At 40.2% G+C, this 23438-nt stretch overlaps 1 protein-coding gene across 1 annotated transcript; it reads right to left on the reverse strand.

The window, feature by feature from the left end:
- Positions 1-1587: 1587 nt before the first annotated feature.
- On the reverse strand, positions 1588-23128 carry col8a1a (collagen, type VIII, alpha 1a). Its single transcript, XM_086051841.1, has 3 exons — positions 23019-23128; positions 4212-4524; positions 1588-4088 (listed from the first exon to the last, which is right to left on the reverse strand). Exons 2-3 carry the CDS (start codon positions 4513-4515, stop codon positions 2152-2154), a joined length of 2241 nt encoding a protein of 746 aa, XP_085907967.1. The 5' UTR covers positions 4516-4524; positions 23019-23128; the 3' UTR covers positions 1588-2151.
- Between the last annotated feature and the right edge of the window lie 310 nt (positions 23129-23438).

The following is a 23438-nucleotide window of genomic DNA, read 5'->3' on the forward strand; positions in this document are numbered from 1 at the left end:
CAAACAATGAAATAATTTGTTCAATAATTAAATAAAGAAAATAGAAAAAAATATATAAATATAATATATATATATTATAATATAAATAAATAAATGAATAAATACATATATATATATATATATATATATATATATATATATATATATATATATATATATATATATATATATATATATATATATATATATATATATATATATATATATATATATATATATATATATATATATATATGATTGGGATCAGAAATAAAGACTTTTGTGATAGGTTTCAATAACATCTTTATTTAGAAAAACAGCATAGACCAAAAAAATAATTATTATGACAACAGTGAAACATTAATACATTAACTCTAAGGTTACACAGACAATATTAGCACCATGCTTGCAAGGACAAATACATTAGTATTTTCTTTTCAAAAGTTTCCCCCCTTTACCTCTTACTCTCACATGTAAGGCATTTACCGGTCCAAATAATAAATTACTGACATTATAAGTACTCACCCACGTTCCATCACTTTTGATAAATCTTCACATCAAATTTTATTTCATTTGCCCCTTTTATGTGTAGTTTTACTGCTGTTACACATTTCAGATTGGCAGCAACAATTACATAAATAAAATGACTGTACAGTAAAGACAAATCTGGTAAAAACACAAACTGTGACATTGTTGATCATTGGAATTTTAAATGACATTTGTTTGACCTTTGTTTTAATAACATTTCTTCCTCCATACACATTCACTTTCATAATGAATGTCTCTTCTTTTCTGAGTATCCAACTTATTGTTTAGTGATGTAAACACGATGCAGTGTGGACATTTTTTTGGGGTATGTTGTTCATCGAGAGTGTTATTGCATCGCGTTTTAAATTTTCTGCAGCGCAATTAATTATCATACCACCAAATCTGTTTGAATCCCCAGCAGAATTAATGCAAAGCTGACATAAGTAAGCAAAAAAAGACAATTAATTTGACATTATTCTCTGCAAATGTTACTCATATATATGTGTATATACTATATGTGGCACAATACTGGAATGTTCAAACTAGTATTTTAGCTTGACCAATATAAATCTGTGATCTGTGTTGCCATGATTGATAAAGGCAATAGCTGTAATTACACATTGGTATGGATGACAAGGGAGTGTGTGTGTGGGGTGTGTGTGTGTGTGGGTGGGGTTGGGGGTTGGTTAGCTGATCAATCATCATCAATGTATGTGTTCATGTTTTTGGCGGAACTTGACGTTCTTTGCCACATTGTGTAGCTGCCACTTTGCATCCCTTTTTTAAACACCTTATTGTAACAGCATATTATTTTTGTGCTCAGTTGATGTTTGCAAACTTTACAAACTTCCTTCAGGTCCTCACGTTGAGATGTACAAACAAATTGCATTCACTTGGTTGGCCGGAATTATATCAAAACTACCCTATTTCCTCATCTAGTGGCCAGGGGCATTTGGCTACTCAACAGCACATAGGCAGAGACGTGCTGCATTATTTATACAAATGCAATTTCTAGAAATATATCAAACAATTTATACATAAATGTACCGTATATCTTTTTTTGGGTCATAATGGAGAAAATGCAGAGAGAAATGAGATACTAGGTGGTAAAAATTAAGGCGCATAGATCCCGGGAATGTACTGTACACATGGACATACACTACGTTGTGGAGCAACATGGCAGAGTCTACTGGAATTCTAATCTAGTCCCCACATAATGATCATCATAAATTATTGTTTTCAACAAACAAGACTCTGGCACTTTTATCTGAGAGACTGTTTCACATCTCTCTTTAGGTGCTTCTGTTTTGGCTAACATCAGACTTCAAGTTGGCGACACCTGGCGACTAATTGAGACACAGCGTCTATTCAAGGAGGCCACTATTTGAGGAAATACGAAAAGTCATGCAGGTCTTCTGTGAATGCCTTTTCATAGGTTATTCTATACCTTTATGCATATAAAATTGCACATGGACTAATGGCTCTGTGGTGTAAAATGTTTTTTTTATACGTACAGACCATCATACTTCCTTGTGATAACCAAACAGCCTTCTTGTCTGCATTGATGACAAGACCAGATTTCCACTTAAAAGTCCATTTTTTGGCAACAAAAATGCAGCCTATCTCGTAATCTTCACTTTTCACTTACAATGGATACAGTAGAAATCCGGAGAAAGACGAATGCACGTACTCTCCGGCGTAAAGTCCTGCAGCCTGATCTGAGGGCAGCTGAATGTACACAGTGTCCCCTGGTTGTAAAGGTAAGACTGCACTTCCCGATGCTTGATCTAAGTACCCCTTCTTGTATTCATCATATGTATACATCACCGGCTCATTGTTCCTCATCAGGGCCACCCACACATTGGATCCTTTGCAATGGATATGGTAGGCAAAGTAATAAATGCCAGGGACTTCGCAGGTGAATATTCCCGTTTGGGGGTTGAAATTTTGGCGACCATTGTACAAAGGCTTTTCAAACACCACCGGAGTGTCCACTGGTGGAAATGGAGTTGATGATATAGCTGTGAATGCTGGCATTTCCAGCCCACTGATTCCCATGACTTCTGCGCCGTTTCCTCCATATTTGCCTTTTTTGCCATAGCCACCAGCCTTCTCACCATCCAGTCCAGGGCCCATTTGGGAGAGCACTCCAGCTAAGTCTGGAGACACACCAGGTTCTCCTGGTGGGCCAGGGGGTCCAGGAAGGCCAGGTGGTCCGCTCAGTCCTTGGGGCCCTGATGGGCCTTCTTTCCCCCTAGGTCCAATAGGACCAGGATGACCTGGAATGCCTTCACCTGCAATGCCTGGTGGACCTGGAGGGCCGAAATCTCCTTTTGGTCCTTGAAGTCCAGGTGATCCGATTGGGCCTGCTACACCATCCATACCGGGAATTCCTTTCGGACCTTGAGGTCCCATTTCACCAGGAAATCCACCTTCTCCTTTGGGCCCAGGAAGTCCTCCCAGACCTGGCGAACCAGGAAGGCCTTTATGTCCATTGTCTCCTTTGGCGCCACTTGGTCCTTGTGGACCTCTCGGCCCTGGATTTCCACGTTCTCCGGGTAAACCATCAGTGCCAGGTAATCCAGGCGTACCAGAGTCACCCCTAATTCCATCAATCCCTTTAGGTCCTCCTTCTCCACATTCTCCTTTTGGACCTGGTAAGCCTACGCCCCCTGATGGCCCCTTGGGTCCTGGAGGGCCTGGTTGACCACTTGGCCCAGCGGGTCCAGTCATACCAGGTAATCCTGCATGGCCTTTATCTCCCTTTGGTCCTAGAGGTCCAGGTAGCCCATTCATACCTTTATCACCCTTTGGTCCTTGGATGCCTGGTTTACTAAAACCAGGTAGTCCTGGCTTTCCTGGTAAACCAGGTGGTCCTGGATGACCTTTCCCGCCCTGCATGCCTGGCTGTCCTGGTAGACCATTTTGACCTGGTTTTCCTTGCCCGGGTAGACCAGGTGGGCCTGGTAGTCCTCCTTCACCTGGTGGCCCACTTAGTCCTTTCAGCCCTGGATGTCCCTTCTCTCCTGGAGGTCCTTGTGGGCCTGGCATCCCATTCAAACCTGGTTTTCCAAAACCAGGTAATCCCCTTGGTCCAGCGGGGCCTTGGGGTCCTGGCAGACCTTTATGACCTGGTTGCCCTGGCAGTCCCATTCCTTTATCGCCTTTGGGTCCTTGTAATCCAGGAAGTCCTGGCAGTCCTTTGTGACCTGGCTCTCCTTTCATCCCTGGTTGGCCTGGCAGTCCCTGGACACCTGGTTTACCTATTCCAGGTAGCCCAGGTGGTCCTGGTGGACCCTGACGTCCTGGTTGTCCGGGCTGACCCTGTTCACCCCTATGGCCCATTTCTCCTTGCGGCCCAAGCTGACCGAGTCCTCCTGGTCTGCCTGGTGGTCCTGGTAACCCTGGTTTACCCATCCCAGGTACTCCTGGTTGACCAGGAGGTCCAGGTAGCCCTGCAGGTCCTGGATGACCATTGCCTGGAGGTCCGGGGGGACCTATCGGTCCTTTTGGACCAGGTGGCCCAACTGGACCTGGTTGTCCTTGGGGAATTCCCTCAGCACCACTTGGGATTGTTTGACCTGGGATCAATGATACACATAATATTAAATTGAACATGTTGGGATCAGGTATCTAAGGAGTACTAGGTTCACAATAACTTCTATTAATGTGGCTTTCAGAACAATTGGAAAGTTACTTCTTACCTTTGTCTTGTCCACCATTATAGCCAACCCCTTTGCGAGCCTTTTCTTTGCCCTTCATTATGGGCATCTGGGGGAGTTCCTTCCTATAATGGGGATAGTGCATATAGGGCACATCTTTGCCGATATACTGTTGCTGGGGGTAGCCTTCATTGCCCATGCCCATGTGTTGGAGGTGTTGCATTTGCATCTGCTGCTGGTATGCCTGAGGGTGTTGATTGTGTCCATAGTACTTCCCATCACTTACATATGTAAGTATTACAAGCTGCAGCAGAGTCAGGAGGAATGGGGGCCGAAAGGGCGGCATGGCCAAGGCCTATATGGAAGAAAGAGAATCAAATTTAGAATAAGGCTGGACAACAGGTTTAATTGATCAAACAATGCGACTAGTGTTTTATTGCATCAAGATGTTTATTCTCGTATCCTGTTGATGAGATACTTTCCCAGATCTATGGTAAATAATTTGTAGTTTGTACAGCTGGCCAGTCTTCTGATATATGAAAAATATTTTTTTTCTTCCATTTTGTTTCAGATGCACTGAAAAGAAAGTAAATGGTTTAATAGGCTTTTGATTGATTTGTTTTATGAGAAAAACGTATGATATTTTAAAGTCAAGAGAATAAAGCTGTAATAATCGGGGACAATAAAATTGTATAACAATTTTGAAATTGTTCACACTACTGTTGATGTACCAAATCTAAGAGTGTATACATATTTTAGCTTGACAACATCTTCACAGTCCTTTTCGTTAAGATGTGCTTTTATGCCAGTAATATTTCAATTTTTATTCGAGTAATTCTATCACTATGTCTTGGACTAATCCAACTTTATGATGGTACTATAAATTATTATGACTTTTTGTAAATTAAAATATCTTTATAACATTCCTTTTGTTTTTCATAATATTGTGACTTCATTCTCCAATCATTACGTTATATTTGTATTCCTCTTCATTGCATACATGTTTTTTCTCATAATATTCCAATTGAATTATAATATTATTGCAGTTTTTTTCTGAACATTCCAACTTAGTTCTGGTGACATTACTCACATAAAAATATAATGTAAAAAAAAAATATATATATATATATATATGCTGGAGCCTATCCCAGCTGTCTTCGGGCAGTAGGCGGGGGACATCCTGAATTGGTTGCCAGCCAATCGCAGGGCACACAAAGACAAACATCCGCACTCACAATCACACCTAGGGGCAATTTAGAGAGTCCAATCAACTTACCATGCATGTTTTTGGAATGTGGGAGGAAACCGGAGTACCCGGAGAAAACCCACGCAGGCACGGGGAGAACATGCAAACTCCACACAGGGAGGCCGGAGCCGGGATCGAACACACAACCTCTGAACTGTGAGGCGGACGTGCTAACCAGTCGACCACCGTGCCGCGCATTAAACCATTTACATCAAAAAAATATGCTTCAGTTGGTACACAAGGAAGAGTGGTTCAACAAAATGTACTCAAAATAGTGTTGATATAGATTTTGTCATTCAGTTTTTAATGCATGCAGCTAACCAGGGGAGCCGTCTGCCAATGTAAAGCAGTTCTAAAAACAAAACAAAATAAAAAATAATCCAAGGAAGTATTTTGAATAGCTCCACAATGTAACCCACAAATGCTCACAGTATTTAAAAATAAATACAATTTCATCATGTCATCTTCCAAACCGCTTATCATGTACAGGGTCGCGGGGAGGTGCTGGAGCCTATCCCAGCTGACTATGAGCGAAAGGCAGACTACACCCTGAACTGGTCGCCAGCCAGTTACAGGGGACACACAGACACCGTCACTGAGCGGGAACCGATTCCACGCTGCCCGCACACAACTCAGGCGTGTGTGCCACTACACCATCAGTGACTCTAAATACAAATTTTAAATGGAAATTTCAATAGCTCCTGCTTGGGAAAAAGTGGCAATGGGTCAAACCATGCTATACCTATTTTCTCAACATGGTGCAAACATGTTGGTCTGGGGCCAAAACAAGAGAGTGCCTCCCTGCTGCTGGCTTTGTGCCTGAACATGAAACATATCTTCCTACATGTTCTGCCACCATGATGTACCCCACATGGTTTCTACTGTATAGTGTTGACACTCCATAAATAAGAGTCCCTGTTGTGTGAATCGTCTACTTTTGTCATTCAGTCATTCCTAATACCACCGATTTCCATCCTGTCATCACAGTTCAGCCTCATTCCTATTGGTGCTTTACTCAAGACACTTTGACTGTTGTTTTTGGAATTCCTAGCCACATCCCGACACCATCCGCGCCACTGATGCTCTTTTGCTTCGGATCTCTGACCTTTTCTCAGTCGACTGGTAATTTTGACAGGACGGTGTCACTGTCTACCCTCCGATGAGAGATAGCCTTTGAAACGGAATGGATCTCGTTGCCATGGAAACACAAGTCCCTCACAAAAAAAGAAGGATTTTTTTCTCTCTGTACTGAATAGGTTTTTCCGAGTACATGTATTGTTATCAATGGCGTGAGCCTTCTTGATTTGCTGTACTGATGGCTCTCGGAAGGGCGGCATGGTGGGCGACTGGTTAGCACGTCTGCCTCACAGTTCAGAGGTCGTGGGTTCGCTCCCGGCTCCGGCCTTCCTGTGTGGCGTTTGCATGTTCTCCCCGTGCCTGCTTGGGTTTTCTACTGGTGCTCCGGTTTCCTCCCACATTCCCAAAACATGCTTGGTAGGTTAATTGGACACTCTAAATTGCCCCTAGGTGTGATTGTGAGTGCGTATGTTTGTTTGTCTCTGTGTGGATTGGCTGGCAACCAATTCAGGGTGTCCCCCGCCTACTGCCCGAAGACTGCTGGGATAGGCTCCAGCACTCCCCGCGACCCTTGTGAGGATAAGCGGTATCGATAATGGATGGATGGATGGATAGTTCTCGGAAAAAAAAAAAAACTAGGTCCAAAATAACGAAAGCTACAAGCAGAGATGAACGCGGCCTTGCATTCCCTTCAAACCAAAATGGCGAAATTCCTCTAAATCGAAAATCTCACTTACAGGACACTTGCAATTGCAATCAAATGAGATCCAATAAGGAGAGACAAGATTTTCTTTACTGGTCCCCTGAGGTAAGACTTGTTTTCAAAAGATATCCATCTAAAAAGACAATCATGCCCATTATCTTGAGCAGTTTTTCACAACCTTTACTGGGCCAAGGCACCCGCATTACATCGTTGAATGTTGAAATGATGATCTCGTCACAATTTACTCATAAATTGGCCTACTCAGTTTAAAGTTTAATTGTTTAATTAGTAGGGCTGGGAAAAAATATCGTATTATGATGTGTAATGATACTTTTTATGCCGATATGTTGTATCGATACGTTGTATCGATACAACATATCATTGTATATATCATATCGTTGTATCGATACGTTGATGAAGTATCGATACTTTCGATACCTCATGTTATGTTATGTATTGCACGTTCTATAACATACTTTTGGAACGTTTGAGGTCCTTAAAGTTTAGCTATGTGAATGGAGTTTTATTTATTGCACTACTGTGTATCAGGAACAGTTACTGGAACAATTACTGGAACAGTTTATGCACTTTTCAATTGTGACACTTCAATATATGTCAATTTGCACATAAGTTAAAACTTTGGAAACACATACTTCAGTTTTTTAAATATATATTTTTATATTATTTAAGTATCGCAATATGTATCGGATTGCAACCCAAGTATCAGGATCCGTATTGGATTAGGACAAAAATGTATCGTCTCAGCCCTAGCAATTACTTTATTCTGAATGGAAGAGCATTATGCTTGTTGTTATACATCACTGGCATAGATAGATGAACGAACTAGTTATATTTGTTAACATATTTATAAATAGGTCTGTCACACTTATTTTTTCTAGTATGCAGTCAGGATGAGAGGAAATATTTTACTGTTTTGCTAATAAAGCAATGAAGGAAATCCTGTGTCAAGTGCATACAAAACAAAACTAACGTCATAGTTTTCCTCTAGGTCAATGAATGACAAAAGCAATATTGACCAGAGGGAGCCTTTAAAATGTTACAGATATATTCAAAAACAACATTGAATATTTTATGACCTGTAGCAAGGGTGTCCCCCATATTGATTCATGATGTAAGTAAGTGAGAAACTATGCGTGTGAATAGATGTTTTTAAAAGGATGGAAATACTGTGACAAGTACACAACGAGCGCCTGTTCACTTGTCAACTAGCAACACTCCGTTGTCACGGTAACCAGGGAGCGGTGGAAACACCTCGTGACTCTACCTGCCGCGCGATTCCCCCCCCGGCATGTGATTGAAAATAGGTGTCGCCTCCCAAACGACTCATTCATTCAGTCGCCATGAAAATTAACTAGCAATTTCCACTGCTTTAACTTGTTATTTGTTATTTGAGGAAACGGCAGCGGCGGCGTGTGGAGCGTGAATAGAAAGAAGTTTGTTATGCTCTCCAAAGTGCCACTGTGTCATCGCACAATAGTCGCCCATTCAGGGGGCAGACGTGAGGTCACATGTGTATGTAACGCAGTTGTGAGCAAACATGGCGTGAGAAGTCGGCTAGCATTTTATGACTTGCATGCTAGTGCCAACTCATTTTGCAAAGCAGAAAATAGCTTGTGTGATTCCCTCATTTGCTTCCTTTGATTTTATAATGTGAAGGACTTTGAGTTGCATTCTATTGAATGAAAAGCACTTTATAAATAAAGTTTGTTGATTGATCAAATGATTGACATCATGGATACTTTCTTTTGATTTTGAATAATGCTATTTATTTGTTTATATACAGTATTATGTGTAAGGTTTGTAATTGGCAGTGGTCAGCAAGGCCTTCTCAGATGGACTAAAATCTGTCAACTACATTTCCAACTTCAATTTGACACATGAAATTGTATAAATTTACTCTCAATAGAGTTGTTCTCCTCATTTCTTAGATTTCCAGCATTGTATTTGGATGTTGGAATATTTTGTCAAATCACATTAAAGACATGCCTTAATTGTCAATCTAATCTGCCCAGGGCCTTCGGAATCAGTAGTGCTGAACAAATTAAACTATACTAACTGTGGACCTGTGTTTTTAATCAATTAGATTTTAAATTCATCCTCGGAAAGAATGACTTGTGTATTTTTCCATCCTGTGATTGATTGGTCAAAGAAAAACTTGTTACAGCCGACTTTGACTAGCAAAACATATCTGTAGCGGTGTGCACATATATATTTCATTCAAATGTTTCCTCCTCTTGTCATGTTCTTGATTCTGAACCTCTCCAGATGATGTATGTTGCACCGTTGCCGGTGATCATATTGTCTTGAAATCACAGGTACTAAATGCATAGCTTGCCACTGCAAGTTTTCGAGTATAGCAAGTATTTACATAAGTATAGTGTAGCTATTGGAAAGGTAGGAGTGTGGGTAAGTAAAGGTATGTTGGTAGGTAAAGGGCTCCAGACTAACTTTCTTTTTTTCACTAGGAAAACAGTTGCCCTGTAAATGGGCTTGCAAAGTAAATATTCAAATTTCCTCTCATTTATTCACGGTGTTATTGATAATATGCAGCAACTCCACCCTCAACAGATTTTTTCGCCATGACCATGGACTCATTATCAGGATTTGTCTCCTATGGCACACTAGGATTATTTGGAAAGTAGTTCTCGTTTACAAGAGTTACAGTATGTGAAATTTATAGATTTGCACGATAACCCCAACAATCCCTGACAACCGCCTCTTTTCACACATTAGCCAATCACAGTAGTGCAGGTGACATAGCCTTAAAATAAAATCCCTAATTTGCCCCGAGCCCCAAAATCCAGTTTCCATTTTCAATAAATTTTTTCCCCTTTCAGTACAAAGAAAAATCAAATGACAATGATAATATTAAAAACTTACATGGCCCTTTAAACACAACCCTTAATACATAAAAAAAAAACAAAAAAAAAAACATTTCATATGTTCAACAATGCAACATGAAAAATATTCCCTTTGCGATTACTGGTATTACTGTATGTAAGAACTAAATTATCAAAATGCAAAAAGCTGCTGAGAATTTAGCACTCCTGATACATGCCACGTAGGTTACCTAGTTTGAATTAATAACATTTTTGGACAATAAACTAGGACTGTTGACAAAATAAGGCTTTATATTACATGGTCTGTCACAATGTCAACCCTACACTGAAAACCCTTTTTGATGAGGCATTTAGAGTGTGAAACCTATTCCAATGTTCAAACTTCTCTCTTCTTATGAAGTTAAAGAGGATGTCAAGTCAAATATTGTCTTTACAAATATATGTTGTATGCGGCTCCTTTCAAGGGAAATTCCAAACACGACTTTAGGTTTTAGGGAGCTGTTGAGCCAGGCACTTTAGGCCTTAATGGGTTGAACCACCGAAAGTTGTCGTGTAAAAAGTTATACACTGTCACTTGATGAATAAAACACTACAACGTGTACTTCCGAGTGCAAATGGAACACTGCATTAAACAGAATAGCAGGGAATGTTTCATTGATATGGATAAGTTTATCACAACAGATGTAGAACAATCCCCTTTATTACTGGCCTCCTTGCTATCGGTAAAATAATTCTGCTCATGTCTCTTTCTTCAATGGAGTTTTCACTCCCATGTCACGCACAGAACAACATTTGCTGCCCCGTGTCTATTTTACATTTTGTAATATCAGTCATGCTCCTGGCTTTGGTTTAAACACGCCCTAACTCTACTTTCTAGAGGACTGTATAATGCTCACTGTCAAATTGCAAACCCAAACAGATTCCAAATGACTGACAAAACTGTGCCTCTTTAGTAAACTCTCTCCTCTCTGTTCACCGCCATGTCATCACTATTAAAAGTGGCAAACCAGTTCGTCAGCAAACAAAACATTTAATAGTACTCATTTAAAAAAATGCAAATTTGCAGGTTGCACAAGCACAATTGGATGCAAAATTTACTTGCACTGTTTTAAAATTTAGGGAGAGAACGTGACCATTTAGGGGCAGTCTGGAGCCCTGTAGGTAGGTCAGATGGTAAATATGTTGGAAGCGTTAGGCAGGTAGGTAGGACAAGCATAGAGATACAGCAACTATAAAGTAGATAGATAGGTAGGTACGTAAGTAGGTATAGGTAGACTGAAAAAATAACATGTTGAATTTACTCAATTTTATTTTATCAAGCAGTTGTGAAAAATAAAATCTTCTTGATTCTTGATTCAGATATATTTTTTGAAGAAATAAATTTTAGTAAATGATGCACAGCATTTTTTACAGTGTAGGTAGTTTGCAGGTAGGTTGGTTGGCATGTGTGTCAGCTGATAAGGAAGTCAGTAGGTACAGTATAAGGGTAGATTTGTAAGAAGGTAAGAAGATGTGTAGAAATGTACAATGAAAAAAATGCTGTGCATCATTTACTCAATTTTATTTCTTCAAGTGGTTGAATCATCTGAATCCAGATACCGGTATTTAAAAAATGTTTCTGGATCCAGATTATATTATTTTGTGTAACCATCCATCCATGATCGATACCGCTCATCCTCACAAGGGTCGCGGGGCGTGCTGGAGCCTATCCCAGCTGTCTTCGGGCGGTAGGCGGGGGACACCCTGAATTGGTTGCCAGCCAATTGCAGGGCACACAGAGACAAACATCCGCACTCACAATCACATTTAAGGGAAAATTAGAGAGTCCAATCCACTTACCATGCGTGTTTTTGGAATGTGGGAGGAAACCGGAGTACCCGGAGAAAACCCACGCTGGCACGGGGAGAACATGCAAGCTCCACACAGGGAGGCCGGAGCCGGGATCGAACCCACAACCTCTGAACTGTGAGGCAGACGTGCTAACCAGTCGTCCACCGTGCCGCCCGTTTTGTGTAACCACTTGACAAAATATGATTGAGTAAATTCAACTTTTTACATCCACTGGTATTAAAAAATATTTCTGGATCCAGATGATTTTATTAAGTGCAACCACTTAACAAAATAAAATTGAGTAAAATAAAAAAAAACTATTTTCAGTGTACACTGAAAAAAATTATCATTGAATTTACTCAGTTATATTTTGTCAGGTGGTTACACAAAATAATATAATCTGGATCCAGATTAATTTTTTTAGTAGATCTACTTTTAAAAATGTATCTGAATCCAGATTTTATTTTGTGCAACCACTTGATGAAATGAAATTGAGTGAATTCAACCATCATTTTTTTTCAGTGTACTGTGGGTAATGGTGTTCCACGGGATTCTCGTTTGGGGCCCTGGCTGATTTCATTGTCTTTGCTGCCCCTAGGTTCCATCCTACGAAAACATGGTATTTCCTTCCACTGCTAGGCAGATGACAGTCAGATCTATGCAAAAAAGACGCTTTCTCCTTAGACAGCTTTTGTCCTGTCTAGAGGAAAAAAGCCTGGATTTCACAGAATTCCTTACATTTCAATGAAAAGAAGTTGTGGAGTTCGGTCCCAGTGGACATACATTCCATCCTATTGACCTGGGCCCCCTTGGTATCTTATCTAAATCCAACAGTCTCGAATTTGGGTTTTAAATTGGACATTGATTTTTTGGACCGGCAATCAGTTTTGTTGCTACATCCAGGTTCTTTCATCTTAGGCAGCTGGCTAAGGTAAAGCTCTTCCTTTCACAGCGGCACTCAAACAGTAATCCATGCCTTTGTTACATTTCGGCTAGATTACTGGAATGCACTTTATTTTGGAGTCAGCCAGTCCTCCCTCAAGCATCTCCAGTTGGTCCAAAATGCTGCTGCTCGCCTCCTAACTGGAGCACAGAAGAGGGAGCACATAAACCCCAATTCTGGCCCACCTTCACTGGCTGCCAGTGCATTTTAGAGTTCATTCTAAGATACTTCGATTTTTCTTCAAATCTTTAAATGGCCTCGCCCCAGCATATCTTTCTGAGCTCCTCAACACCAACGCACATGCCCGGTGCCTCAGGTCTGCGGATCAGACACTACTGGAGGTGCCGAGGACTAAATGGACCCTCTGAGGGGATCGAGCCTTTTCTGTTGCTGGTCCTTCCCTTTGGAATGACCTTCCATTAAATGTTAGGGAACCCGTCTCTCTGTCCACTTTTAAAACTCGTTTACAGACACATTTTCACTCTTCGGCTTTCGACCCAACATGAGCCTGACAGTGTTCTGCTGTTTTCTTTTGTCTACTGTATATGTGTTAGTATCATTAATTTGTGTTTTAATTCACAGAGTTCCATCTTTGTTGTTGTATTCCTGCTATTTTATGTTGTATGTAAAGTGCTTTGTTACAGCATCAGCTGTTGTGAAATGCTATATAAATAAAGTTGTATTGTATTGTATTGTAATGGGTTGGTAAGGTGGTAGAAAGGTCGGTTGAGTTAGTCCATAGATAAATAAATAATTAGGTTATAGGTTAATGGACTAAAGTCACTCAGCTCCAAAAGTGCTTTTAAATACAGGTAAAAAAATTTATATATATTTTTTGTCATGTTTACAATTTGTGCTCTTTTAAAGCAATTTTAAAATATTTTTTTTCTTTCAATCATTTACTCGCACTGTATGTTTTTGTAATTTTAGTAAGATGTGTTTTATTTCTGTACCTTTGTTTAATGTCTTTAGGTCTGTATTTTTAAATGCGTAAAAATGTTGCACATTTAATCATGTAAAGCACATTGTCTTTTCATACCTTGTGCATGAAATGTGCCATGTAAATAAAGCTGCCTTGCCTTTCTTTACTTAGTGCAAACACATCACTGCTCATCACCAAAAGAACACCATAACAACAACGAAGCATGTGCTTTGGGGCTGTTTTTCTTCAGGTCTAACTGGGGCCTTAAACAAACTGGAAGAAATTATGAACAGTTTAAAATAGAAGTCAGTGTTAGCACAAAATCTTCAGGCTTTTGCTAGAAAGTAAAAAAAAGTCAGGTAAAGCCTACAAGAACATCTGAAATTTATTTAGGATTAATCAATGGTAGTGACTCCCTTTTTACACAAGCCCCACCCCAGTTACAAGCGGGTGTGCACAATTGTGTAATTGTGTAACCGCTTGATTGCAGTTTTTAATTTGACCTCTTCTCTTGGAAAAATGTATACAGGTTTCATTTCACACTAATGGTGGAGAATACCATATCTGCCATTTAGACACGGTTGTGTAGCCTTTTTATATCCACCATAGGTAAGTAGGTAAGGCAGGAAAATAGGTAGACTTGTAGGGAAATAGCCAGGTAGTTTGTCTGTAGATAAGTGCATAGATAATTGAGAGGAGTCGGTAGGTTAGTAAGTCAGTTGGAGAGGTAACAAAGTAGGGAGGTAGGGTGGGCTTGGGTAGATCAGGCTAGGTAGACAGAGTATTTTGGCAAAGATAGATTTATTATATCAAGACTGTACATGGAAATAAATGTTTTTAGGGAACACATTCAACCTCCCTCAGCAACCTGCCATATGCAACGGATTCCCTGCTCTTCAAATCATAAAATGCTACAATAATTTGTATTGAAACAATATATTAGTACTGACTGAGGACATTTGAACATGTGCTGCCTAGCCCCATGCACATGTTCGTACAAAAACATGTCCCAGACACTCTAAAAAATAAGCAAACCCCAAAGTCGTCTACTGTGTTTTATGCATGTGTGCCTGTATGAGTTCTGCAGCTTGCCACACTGCTTCCAGATGTCCATATTTTCCTGACATGTCACACAAGTACGTTGTATTAAATGGACTCATTACATCTAATTCTGTTTCTTCTCTCTGAGTCAACCTCCACCAAAGATGCTGGATGTTTACGCAAGCTGTGAACGGCAGGATGTAATATAAGTGCGGCAGCTGTGCAACGGGCCTCAAATGTGATGACGGTGATGATAATGATTATCTTCTCAAGACTAAGGAAAAAAATAAAGGATGCTGTAATTATATTGTATATGGTGAGGAAAACACACCGGCATATCCATGTGATTTCTGCCATCTAACCAGCAGCAAAAAGAATGAAGGAAATTATACTTAAAAACTGGTATACAGTTATGAATATTATATACGGCTGCTGTCCTGTGAAAAACACTTGTCCATGTCCATTTTTTTCATTTTCACGTTAATGGGGTTCCCGCGTTACAGACATCCATTCACGTGAAAATTAAAAAAAAAAAAAAAATTGGGCATATGTGTTTTTAACAGGACAGTGATAATATTTTTAAAAAATATATGTTAAAAATAACAAAACATATAATGAAATGGAAAAAAAAACTCGATCTAAACTGATTTAGACCTGGTACTCTGTATCCAACAGATTCATTCATTCATCTATGCTTTAGTCCGTCTATGAGTTCCTGTCTATATTTCAGACCCGCCCGGTCGGTCTGAGTTAGCAAAACGGTGTCGAGAACGTACTTTACCGGTACCACGTCACACGCAGGTGCCCCACTCCTGACACACAGGCGAACAATTTAAAAAATAAAACAGTGTTGTATACCTTTTGGTCCCACAGGTGCAACAACATGTGCCCCATTTTGTTTTTATTTCACCGATCACCACATTGTGCGTGTGTGTGTGTGTTGTTTTAATTTGATATTTTTCCTTTATTTGGCCGCGTGTCTGCTTGTGTGGTGCCTGTGTGTTACGTGAAAATTATGTTCTATGTCCAGTACTCGAAAGTCCCCTTTTTACAGTACAATACCTTTGAAAGTGTGTGAGTTCCAGAATTGACCACATTTTGCCACAATGCCTGTAAACGACCAATCAACAGACAGAGATTGGTCATGTATTTCACTTTGTACACTTAATTTCAATAGGGGCACATGTCATTGCATCTATGGGACCAAAAGGTATACAAGACTGTTTTATTTTTTCATTTTTCTTTATTTGGCTGCATGTCAGGAGTATGGCACCTGCATGTGACGTGGTACCGGTAAGTCCGTTCTCGTGCCTTTTGGCTGACTCGGACTGACTGGGCGGGCCAGAAATACAGAGGACAACTCACAGACGGACTAAAGCACTGACGAATGCCTACCTCTGTCTAATGTAAACAGAAATGTAACAATAATGTTCAAAGAGCTACAGTATTAATTTAACAATATTATTGGGGTTGGTGTGGAATTGCTCTGTAATTGCTCTTGTGCAATGCTGTAAACTACTACTACAATAAACATATTAAATGAATACCTCTCTTCTGACAGTGTCCATGAAGGCCTCGCCTACTAAGCGCCACAGAGGGAAACATCCTCCGCCACGATCTATTCATCATCTGTCAGACGGCGACAACTCCCTTCTCGCCGTCTGCCTTCCTTCCTTTCCTCCGTCTCTATGCAAACAGAGGCGAATCTGTTCCGATTCCTCACCATCTTCCCCTCGTCTTCTCTGTCTGTTTGCTCGCCGCCCCACTTCACCGACCCACCTCCCCTCATTTTTGGAGACATCCCAGTCCTGTGACCCGAAGACAGTGATCTAACAGCAGAGCTACCAGGGCATAACAAATACACACATGAGGAAGGGAGAATCTAAAATTCACAGTCTGTAACAGCAGAGAAACTGCTCGAAAAAGATCTAGAACATTTCACCCTCAAATATCCCTAAAGTGGTACAATTTAACCTGAATTTTGTAGAAAAGTATAGCTCAAAACCAGTATTAGGTAGTGCGTTTGGGACCTGGGCCTTCAGAGGGGACTCACCCAATCTAATCTACCGCTTAATGCTACTATCACGTCAAAATTATGAAAAACAATACAGGGGTGCCCTCCAACTTGAATTGAATTTGGTCTGTGACCACGATGACAAATCACCTTTTCCCACTGGAATGGATGGAAATCCCATTAATGCAGTTTACACCCTCCAAAACAACTAAAATAATGAGAGAAAAATAGTATTGCATAATTTTGTATTTTAAAGAAACATACAATAAAGAAAAATAACTAAAAAAAAACAACAAAAAAACAAACAGTTTTTGTTACACTGCATCAATTAAATGCTGCTCCTTCTGTGTGCCGCCTTGGCCACCTGGGGGCAGTATAAAACAGATAGACAGATATCCTGTTCATTGACATGTATCAAATCTACCCAGCTCATCAGTATGACACTAATATTAGTAAGGATATTTGACTGACTACTGTTATGATGTCTGTCTACATGTTTGCTGCACCATTTGTGCTCAATCTATTGCGCAAAAGGTATTGTCATTTAGCATTAGCATTAAGCTAGTGGACTGAAAGGTTAAAGAGAAAGTCAACCCAAACATATTCTATGAAGAATATGTTCTATGCAGGCCCACAAGTCTAAAAATGTCACTCTGATTAATATTGCATTTGTGGAATATGAGTGAAACTGCAAAATCCACCCATTTCTAGCCATTTCGCCACTTCTGTTGACCGAAAATGACATCACAGTTACTCAGGGCTCAGATAACGACCAATCATGGCTCAGCTTCAGAAAACACGTGAGCTGTGATTGGTCGTTACCTGAGGCCTGAGCAACTGTGATATCGTTTTCAGTGTGAGAAAATGACTGCCCTCTCTGAGATGGCTAAAAATGGGTAGATTTTGCTATATTTCATAAATGCAATATTACTCAGAATGCCCTGTTTCAACTAGTAGGCCTGCACAGAACATCCATCCATCCATTATCTATACCGCTTCTCCTCACAAGGGTCGCGGTGCGTGCTGGAGCCTATCCCAGGTGTCTTTGGGCAGTAGGCGGGGGACACCCTGAATTGGTTGCCAGCCAATCGCAGGGCACACAAAGACAAACATGCGCACTCACAATCACACCTAGGGGCAATTTAGACAGTCCAATCAAATCAATGTTTATCCCAAAATCTGACAAAAAAATAAAACCATTAAATTAAATGCACCATACTAACCGAAGATGCTGATTAAATGTTTTAATGTGAGCAGATCACTTCAGATGTTTTTGCTCTGATCAACCAAAGAAAAATGCAGACGTCATTAAGCACCAGCTTGCTCCTCTGTGAGGACGAATTGTAACTGATTGGTTAACGAAACTGTCCCATTGCTAGGAGTTGATACATTGGCCAGCACTACTGATTCTGGGCAGATACTTTCAGATGGTGTGACTGAAATCTGACTGGCCCAAAAAAATCCAACGTTCGCAAAGGTACTGGAAGCAGTTCAGCCAAGATAAAGGCTATAAAATGAAGTGGTCAGATCGTCTGGCTGCACAGTACAACATGGACAATACAATTCCTTCTATATCAACTGCGTACACAAACAAATTTTACCAAGCAGACACCAGCTAAACTAGCATGCAGCCGATGGACGTTAATGTTTTGAAGATGGCACTAGTTTAACCCTGGAACAGTTTCCAATTGGACAAATCACACGGGGCCGGTCCCGTAAAATTAGCACGTATTTCAACCATACACACATGCACACACATACACGTATCCATACACACACAGTGCCACAGCTGTGCAGCTAAATGACCCAAAGTATTTACCTCTGTTTCTCCTTTACACAAACATAATAACTCTTGAGGCCCCTTTGTCCCCTTTGTTCACTGGACCCCTACACTACTTTTCAGAATAATGTGTTCACGAGCACTGTTTGTGTAGACACACACACGCAAGCACACGCACGCCTACACTCACACACACCGCATTCAAAATGCTTCCTGTTGTGCACCGGGGTCAGCTATGCCAAGGGTGACATCTTCAAGAGCCCCCTTTCATGCAGCTAGGAGCCAGACATCATCGTTTTTTGAAAAGTGACATTATGGGTAAAAAAAATTGAGAATTAAAGAAAAAAAAATGTTCACCTCCACATTGTGGAACTACAAATTGTTGGAATACATGTTTTTTTTTGGGGGGGGGGCACCGATGATGGCACTGCATAGCATCAAACTAGAATTGAAAACCTAGAAAATCCTAGAATATTACCTGGTTTTCATAAGGAACCCGCAATCCCATAAAACCTTGCATGTTTGTCAAAGTATGGTTTGTGAGCCATTTGCAGACCTTGAGAAACCCCAAAGTGCTGTGTAATTTTGAGGTGTAATTTGGCATACCTTTTTCGAACTTGTGAATCTTGTACGGAATCGTGTACAAACACGGAGGGCACCACGCCGGGGCTAGAGGGGGGATATAGCACCATCAGAAATCTGTGTAGCCACTACAGCATTTTATTCGATATTCTAACATACAGTATATTTTTATAAATTATTTTCTCAGCCCCCCTGTATCCCCCCATGTATTGGTCAAGCCCCCCTTTAGCATCGGGAGGGAATAAAATAAAAACATTTTTGATTAGAAAAAAAAGCGCAGCTTTTTGGATTTATTAACTATTGTTTTTAACCCCCCCCCCCAAAAAAAAAATTGTACTTTAATTAGAGGGGAAAATGTCTCGTGAGGAATGGGATTTGGACCCGAACACAAAGTAAGTACAAAGATCATGACTGGAGGATTTCTCACTGGAAGAAAGCTTGCATCCTGACTTGATTCAAGTTTGACATACTGATGACGTGTCAATGACTAACTTGAGCCTATAAAGTGTAAGACATCAGGCCTGTATGACATAGTAAAGGAAAAAGCATAAAAGGACATTAGCAACTGCATAGTAACTGATCCATCACGATACATCAAGGAACAACCAGTCACAACAGGAAAGCCACACATGTTTGGTTACATACTTGCTTTTGTTTTTAACTTAAACATACACTGTCAGAAACATATTTGGTTGTTTTTTCTGTTTTGTCTTTAAATAGAAACAAACAAACAAAAATCTTCTATTTTTTTTATTTCAAACATTCAAAATCTAGAAAAAAACAACAAACAGGGAGATACATGCTTTTTATTTTTCAGCAACAATTTCATGCAAAAAAAAAAATTGTATCACAAATTTTGTGAGATATGTCTCTTCCAAAACAATAAAAAAAAACTTTTTTTTTATATAATTTGGGGGGGGACACATGATCGGAGTGGAAAGCGTCGAGATATGCTTGCAATTACGTCTTCCTTATTATTATTATTATTATTATTATTATATTATTCCTTCCTCACAGTACTTTGCATGCGCCGGTCTCCTGCATGAACTCCAGAGAGTCATCTGAGCCGGTGGGGAGCCGCTTCGATTGGACAAGAATCAGTTTGGCTGTGTTCACTCCCACAGCGGTGCATAAGCCCATTTCTAGCTGCGCCCGTCTACAAAAATGCCAGAAGAAAGAAAACTCCACCCAAGCACACAGTTAGGCTATGGTCACACTGCAGGTCTTAATACTCAATTCAGATTCTTGTGAGTAATCTTTTACATATTAATTGCAACCTCAGTCTCTCTGGTGTGTGAACTAAATGTGTCCCCAAAGTGATCCGCATGCGCAGAAGAAGACACGATGTCACTTACAATGTAGTGTAAATATGTAGAAAGTAAATATGCTCCAACGTGGAGGGGCTAAATGTTTTTATCATCCCATATCTACAGAGCAGCGTTTCAGGATGAGGTAGAAATATTTTGCGGAAATGAGGCGAGGCTTATTGATTTCATTTCATGGAAACGTCTACTAAAGATGACATCATGTCATTTCTGCGCGTAATAAATTAATGGCGTGATTATCTGAATTACTACTAGCATCAAAAATGTCTACTTTATGCTTCATGTTTCAAGTGGGGTTAAAATAATAACAAGTCAATAGCGTGATCAAAACAACTGCAGATTCCCGAACAACTGTCAATCTCCCTCCCAAGCAGTCTCCCTCGCCCGCATGGAGCGCATATTGGGCTTCTGATGATGTATAGGTTGGAGAATAATATGTGCGTTGTCTGTTAAGACTGCGGTCGCAAAATAGGTACGATCTAAGACCACATATGAAAGTGACCCAGGTGGGATTTGAAAACATTGGGATTATGCCATTGATACTGTCATTAAAAAAAAACAACATTTGGGTTACATTTTCCTGCAGTCTGAACGTAGCCTTAAGGCCTATATAGATCAACCCGACGTCGGCCAACTGTGACCGACGTTTACCCCATGTGGCGACTTGGCACGTCACACTGGAAAAAAATACACCACAAAGACAGACAGCGACGCTGACCATTAAAGTACCTTCTGCGCATGCGTGTGAAGCAATACCATCCTCCATACCATCGGTGGCGGTAGTACTATTACTCATGGTTAGAAAAAGCCAACCGGAAAGCACTTGTCAGGAGTGGAATATCAAAATGTAAGCGATGCATGTATCGTTAATGCATATTATATATTCATACACTTGATACTTGCTCTGTTTTCATTCGGGAAGAGGACTCTTGTTCAAGTTTCGAATCAGTTTTTCCTTGAAATGTCAATTCAAAGTCCCAATTGTTTGACGACAGAAGCATCTCGGTGAAGATGACACTCACATTGTACGATAAAGATGCGCCTCATCTGTACATGAATTCAATTACACCAGCAACCTCCGACAAGACCCCCATCTTAATTCTTCAATGAAATCATTATAAGTGCCCAGTACTGTACTGCGGTTGCATGATGGTACATTCCAGTGAGTGTATCAAAGTGGAGTGCCGGTGAGCGCACAGCAAAGCAATTGAGGAAGTGTTTGCTCGGCACTCTCTTCTCACCAAACTGCGTGCTCTTGCCCCCATGGCGTACATGTGACAGTTTGGCTTCAGCTTCCTGCACGCCCACAAAACATTTCAATGCATATTTGCTTTGCATTCACTCGTACACACATGTGCACACAGCACATCCCACAGATGTAAACCATATATATATATGGCACGGTCATAGCTGGTTAGCACGTCCGCCTCACAGCGCAGAGGTTGTGGGTTCGAATCTGGCACCGACCTTCCTGTGTGGAATTTGCATGTTCTCCTGGTGCCTGCGTGGGTTTTCTCCGGGTACTCCGGTTTCCTCCCACATTCCAAAAACATGCTTGGTAGGTTGATTGAACACTCTAAATTGCCCCTAGGTGTGATTGAGAGTGCGGATGTTTGTTTGTCTCCGTGTGCCCTGCGATTGGCTGGCAACCAATACAGGGTTTACCCCGCCAACTGCCTGAAGACAGTTAAGATAGGCTCCAGCACGCCCACGACCCTTGTGAGGATGGGCGAATTGGATAATGGATGGATGCATGGATCTAAATGCCAAGTTCAGATTCCAAGGAAAAGCATGTACAGTAACTACAACTATCAATAATTTATTTAGAAGCTGAAAGATAACTTGCTTTATTTTAAACACAGCAAGGAAAAAATATTTAATAAATAATTTAATTTAATACCATTTTTTTAAAAAACTTGTGAGATTCATGCCTCTGCTTTTAAGCAAAACAAGGGAAAAAACAGTGCATTTGTCTCTTCACAGAATAGATCATAAAATCTGAGTATTCATATTTTTATCATTAACCAAAACACAAAGACAAATATTTTGTTATTTTTGAGGGATTCGGGGAAAAAAACCAACAACCAACCTTTGATTGGGATGAGAATAAATAAATGAACAAATAAATAAAAGAAATTGGTTAAATACTCACTATTCATTCATCAATAACAGTACCACAAAAATGAACACAATGTGGTATAACTGACTAGGACTACCGGTATATAATATGTTCAATATATTTTTGGGATAACAAAAATTCTATATGAATAATAATGACATATTAATGAAAACAAAATAAAATGAAAATGATAAATCAAATATATAATATAAAATATACAATATAAAATACTGCATTTTCTTTGTGAAAACATGTTCATAATTAATTTAGAGAATGTGCAGAGGTCAATTTTCTTCTGCATTCATGTGCAAACATTCAAATAATACTTGCAAATTCATTTAGAATAGAAATGACACCTTAATTCCAAAATACAAGAATGTACATAGCAAAACACAGCATTGCTTACCTTTGGGGGTCAGGTGCAAAGTTGAAGTAATCACCACAGGGGGACTCAGAGAGAGAGAGAGAGAGAGAGAGAGAGAGGGGAAAATGCAGCAATATCAGGATGGACGAGCTCACCTCTGGCACATGTGCTCATAACAGATGCCCACCTTTGTGGACACAGCTTATATGCGCTGCAGGGTGGGGCCACACTGGGTGGGCGGCCCATCCAGAGCCTGCATGGAAGAACAGGAGGGAGGGTTAGGAGACTACTATTACTACTACTACTACAAAAAAAAATAAAAAATATTCCACATAGTGGCACGAAAACATATTTGTCAGCTGAGTACCCACAAAGACAATAATGAATAAAGAGACATTTTGTCACCTGCTTTGGGTGATCTAATGTACTGAATGCATTAAAATGAGCCACAGTGGAGGCATT

This window comes from Filicampus tigris, chromosome 14 (genome assembly GCF_054856515.1).
Source record: "Filicampus tigris isolate MCC_2025a chromosome 14, RoL_Ftig_1.0, whole genome shotgun sequence".
Lineage (NCBI taxonomy): Eukaryota > Metazoa > Chordata > Actinopteri > Syngnathiformes > Syngnathidae > Filicampus > Filicampus tigris.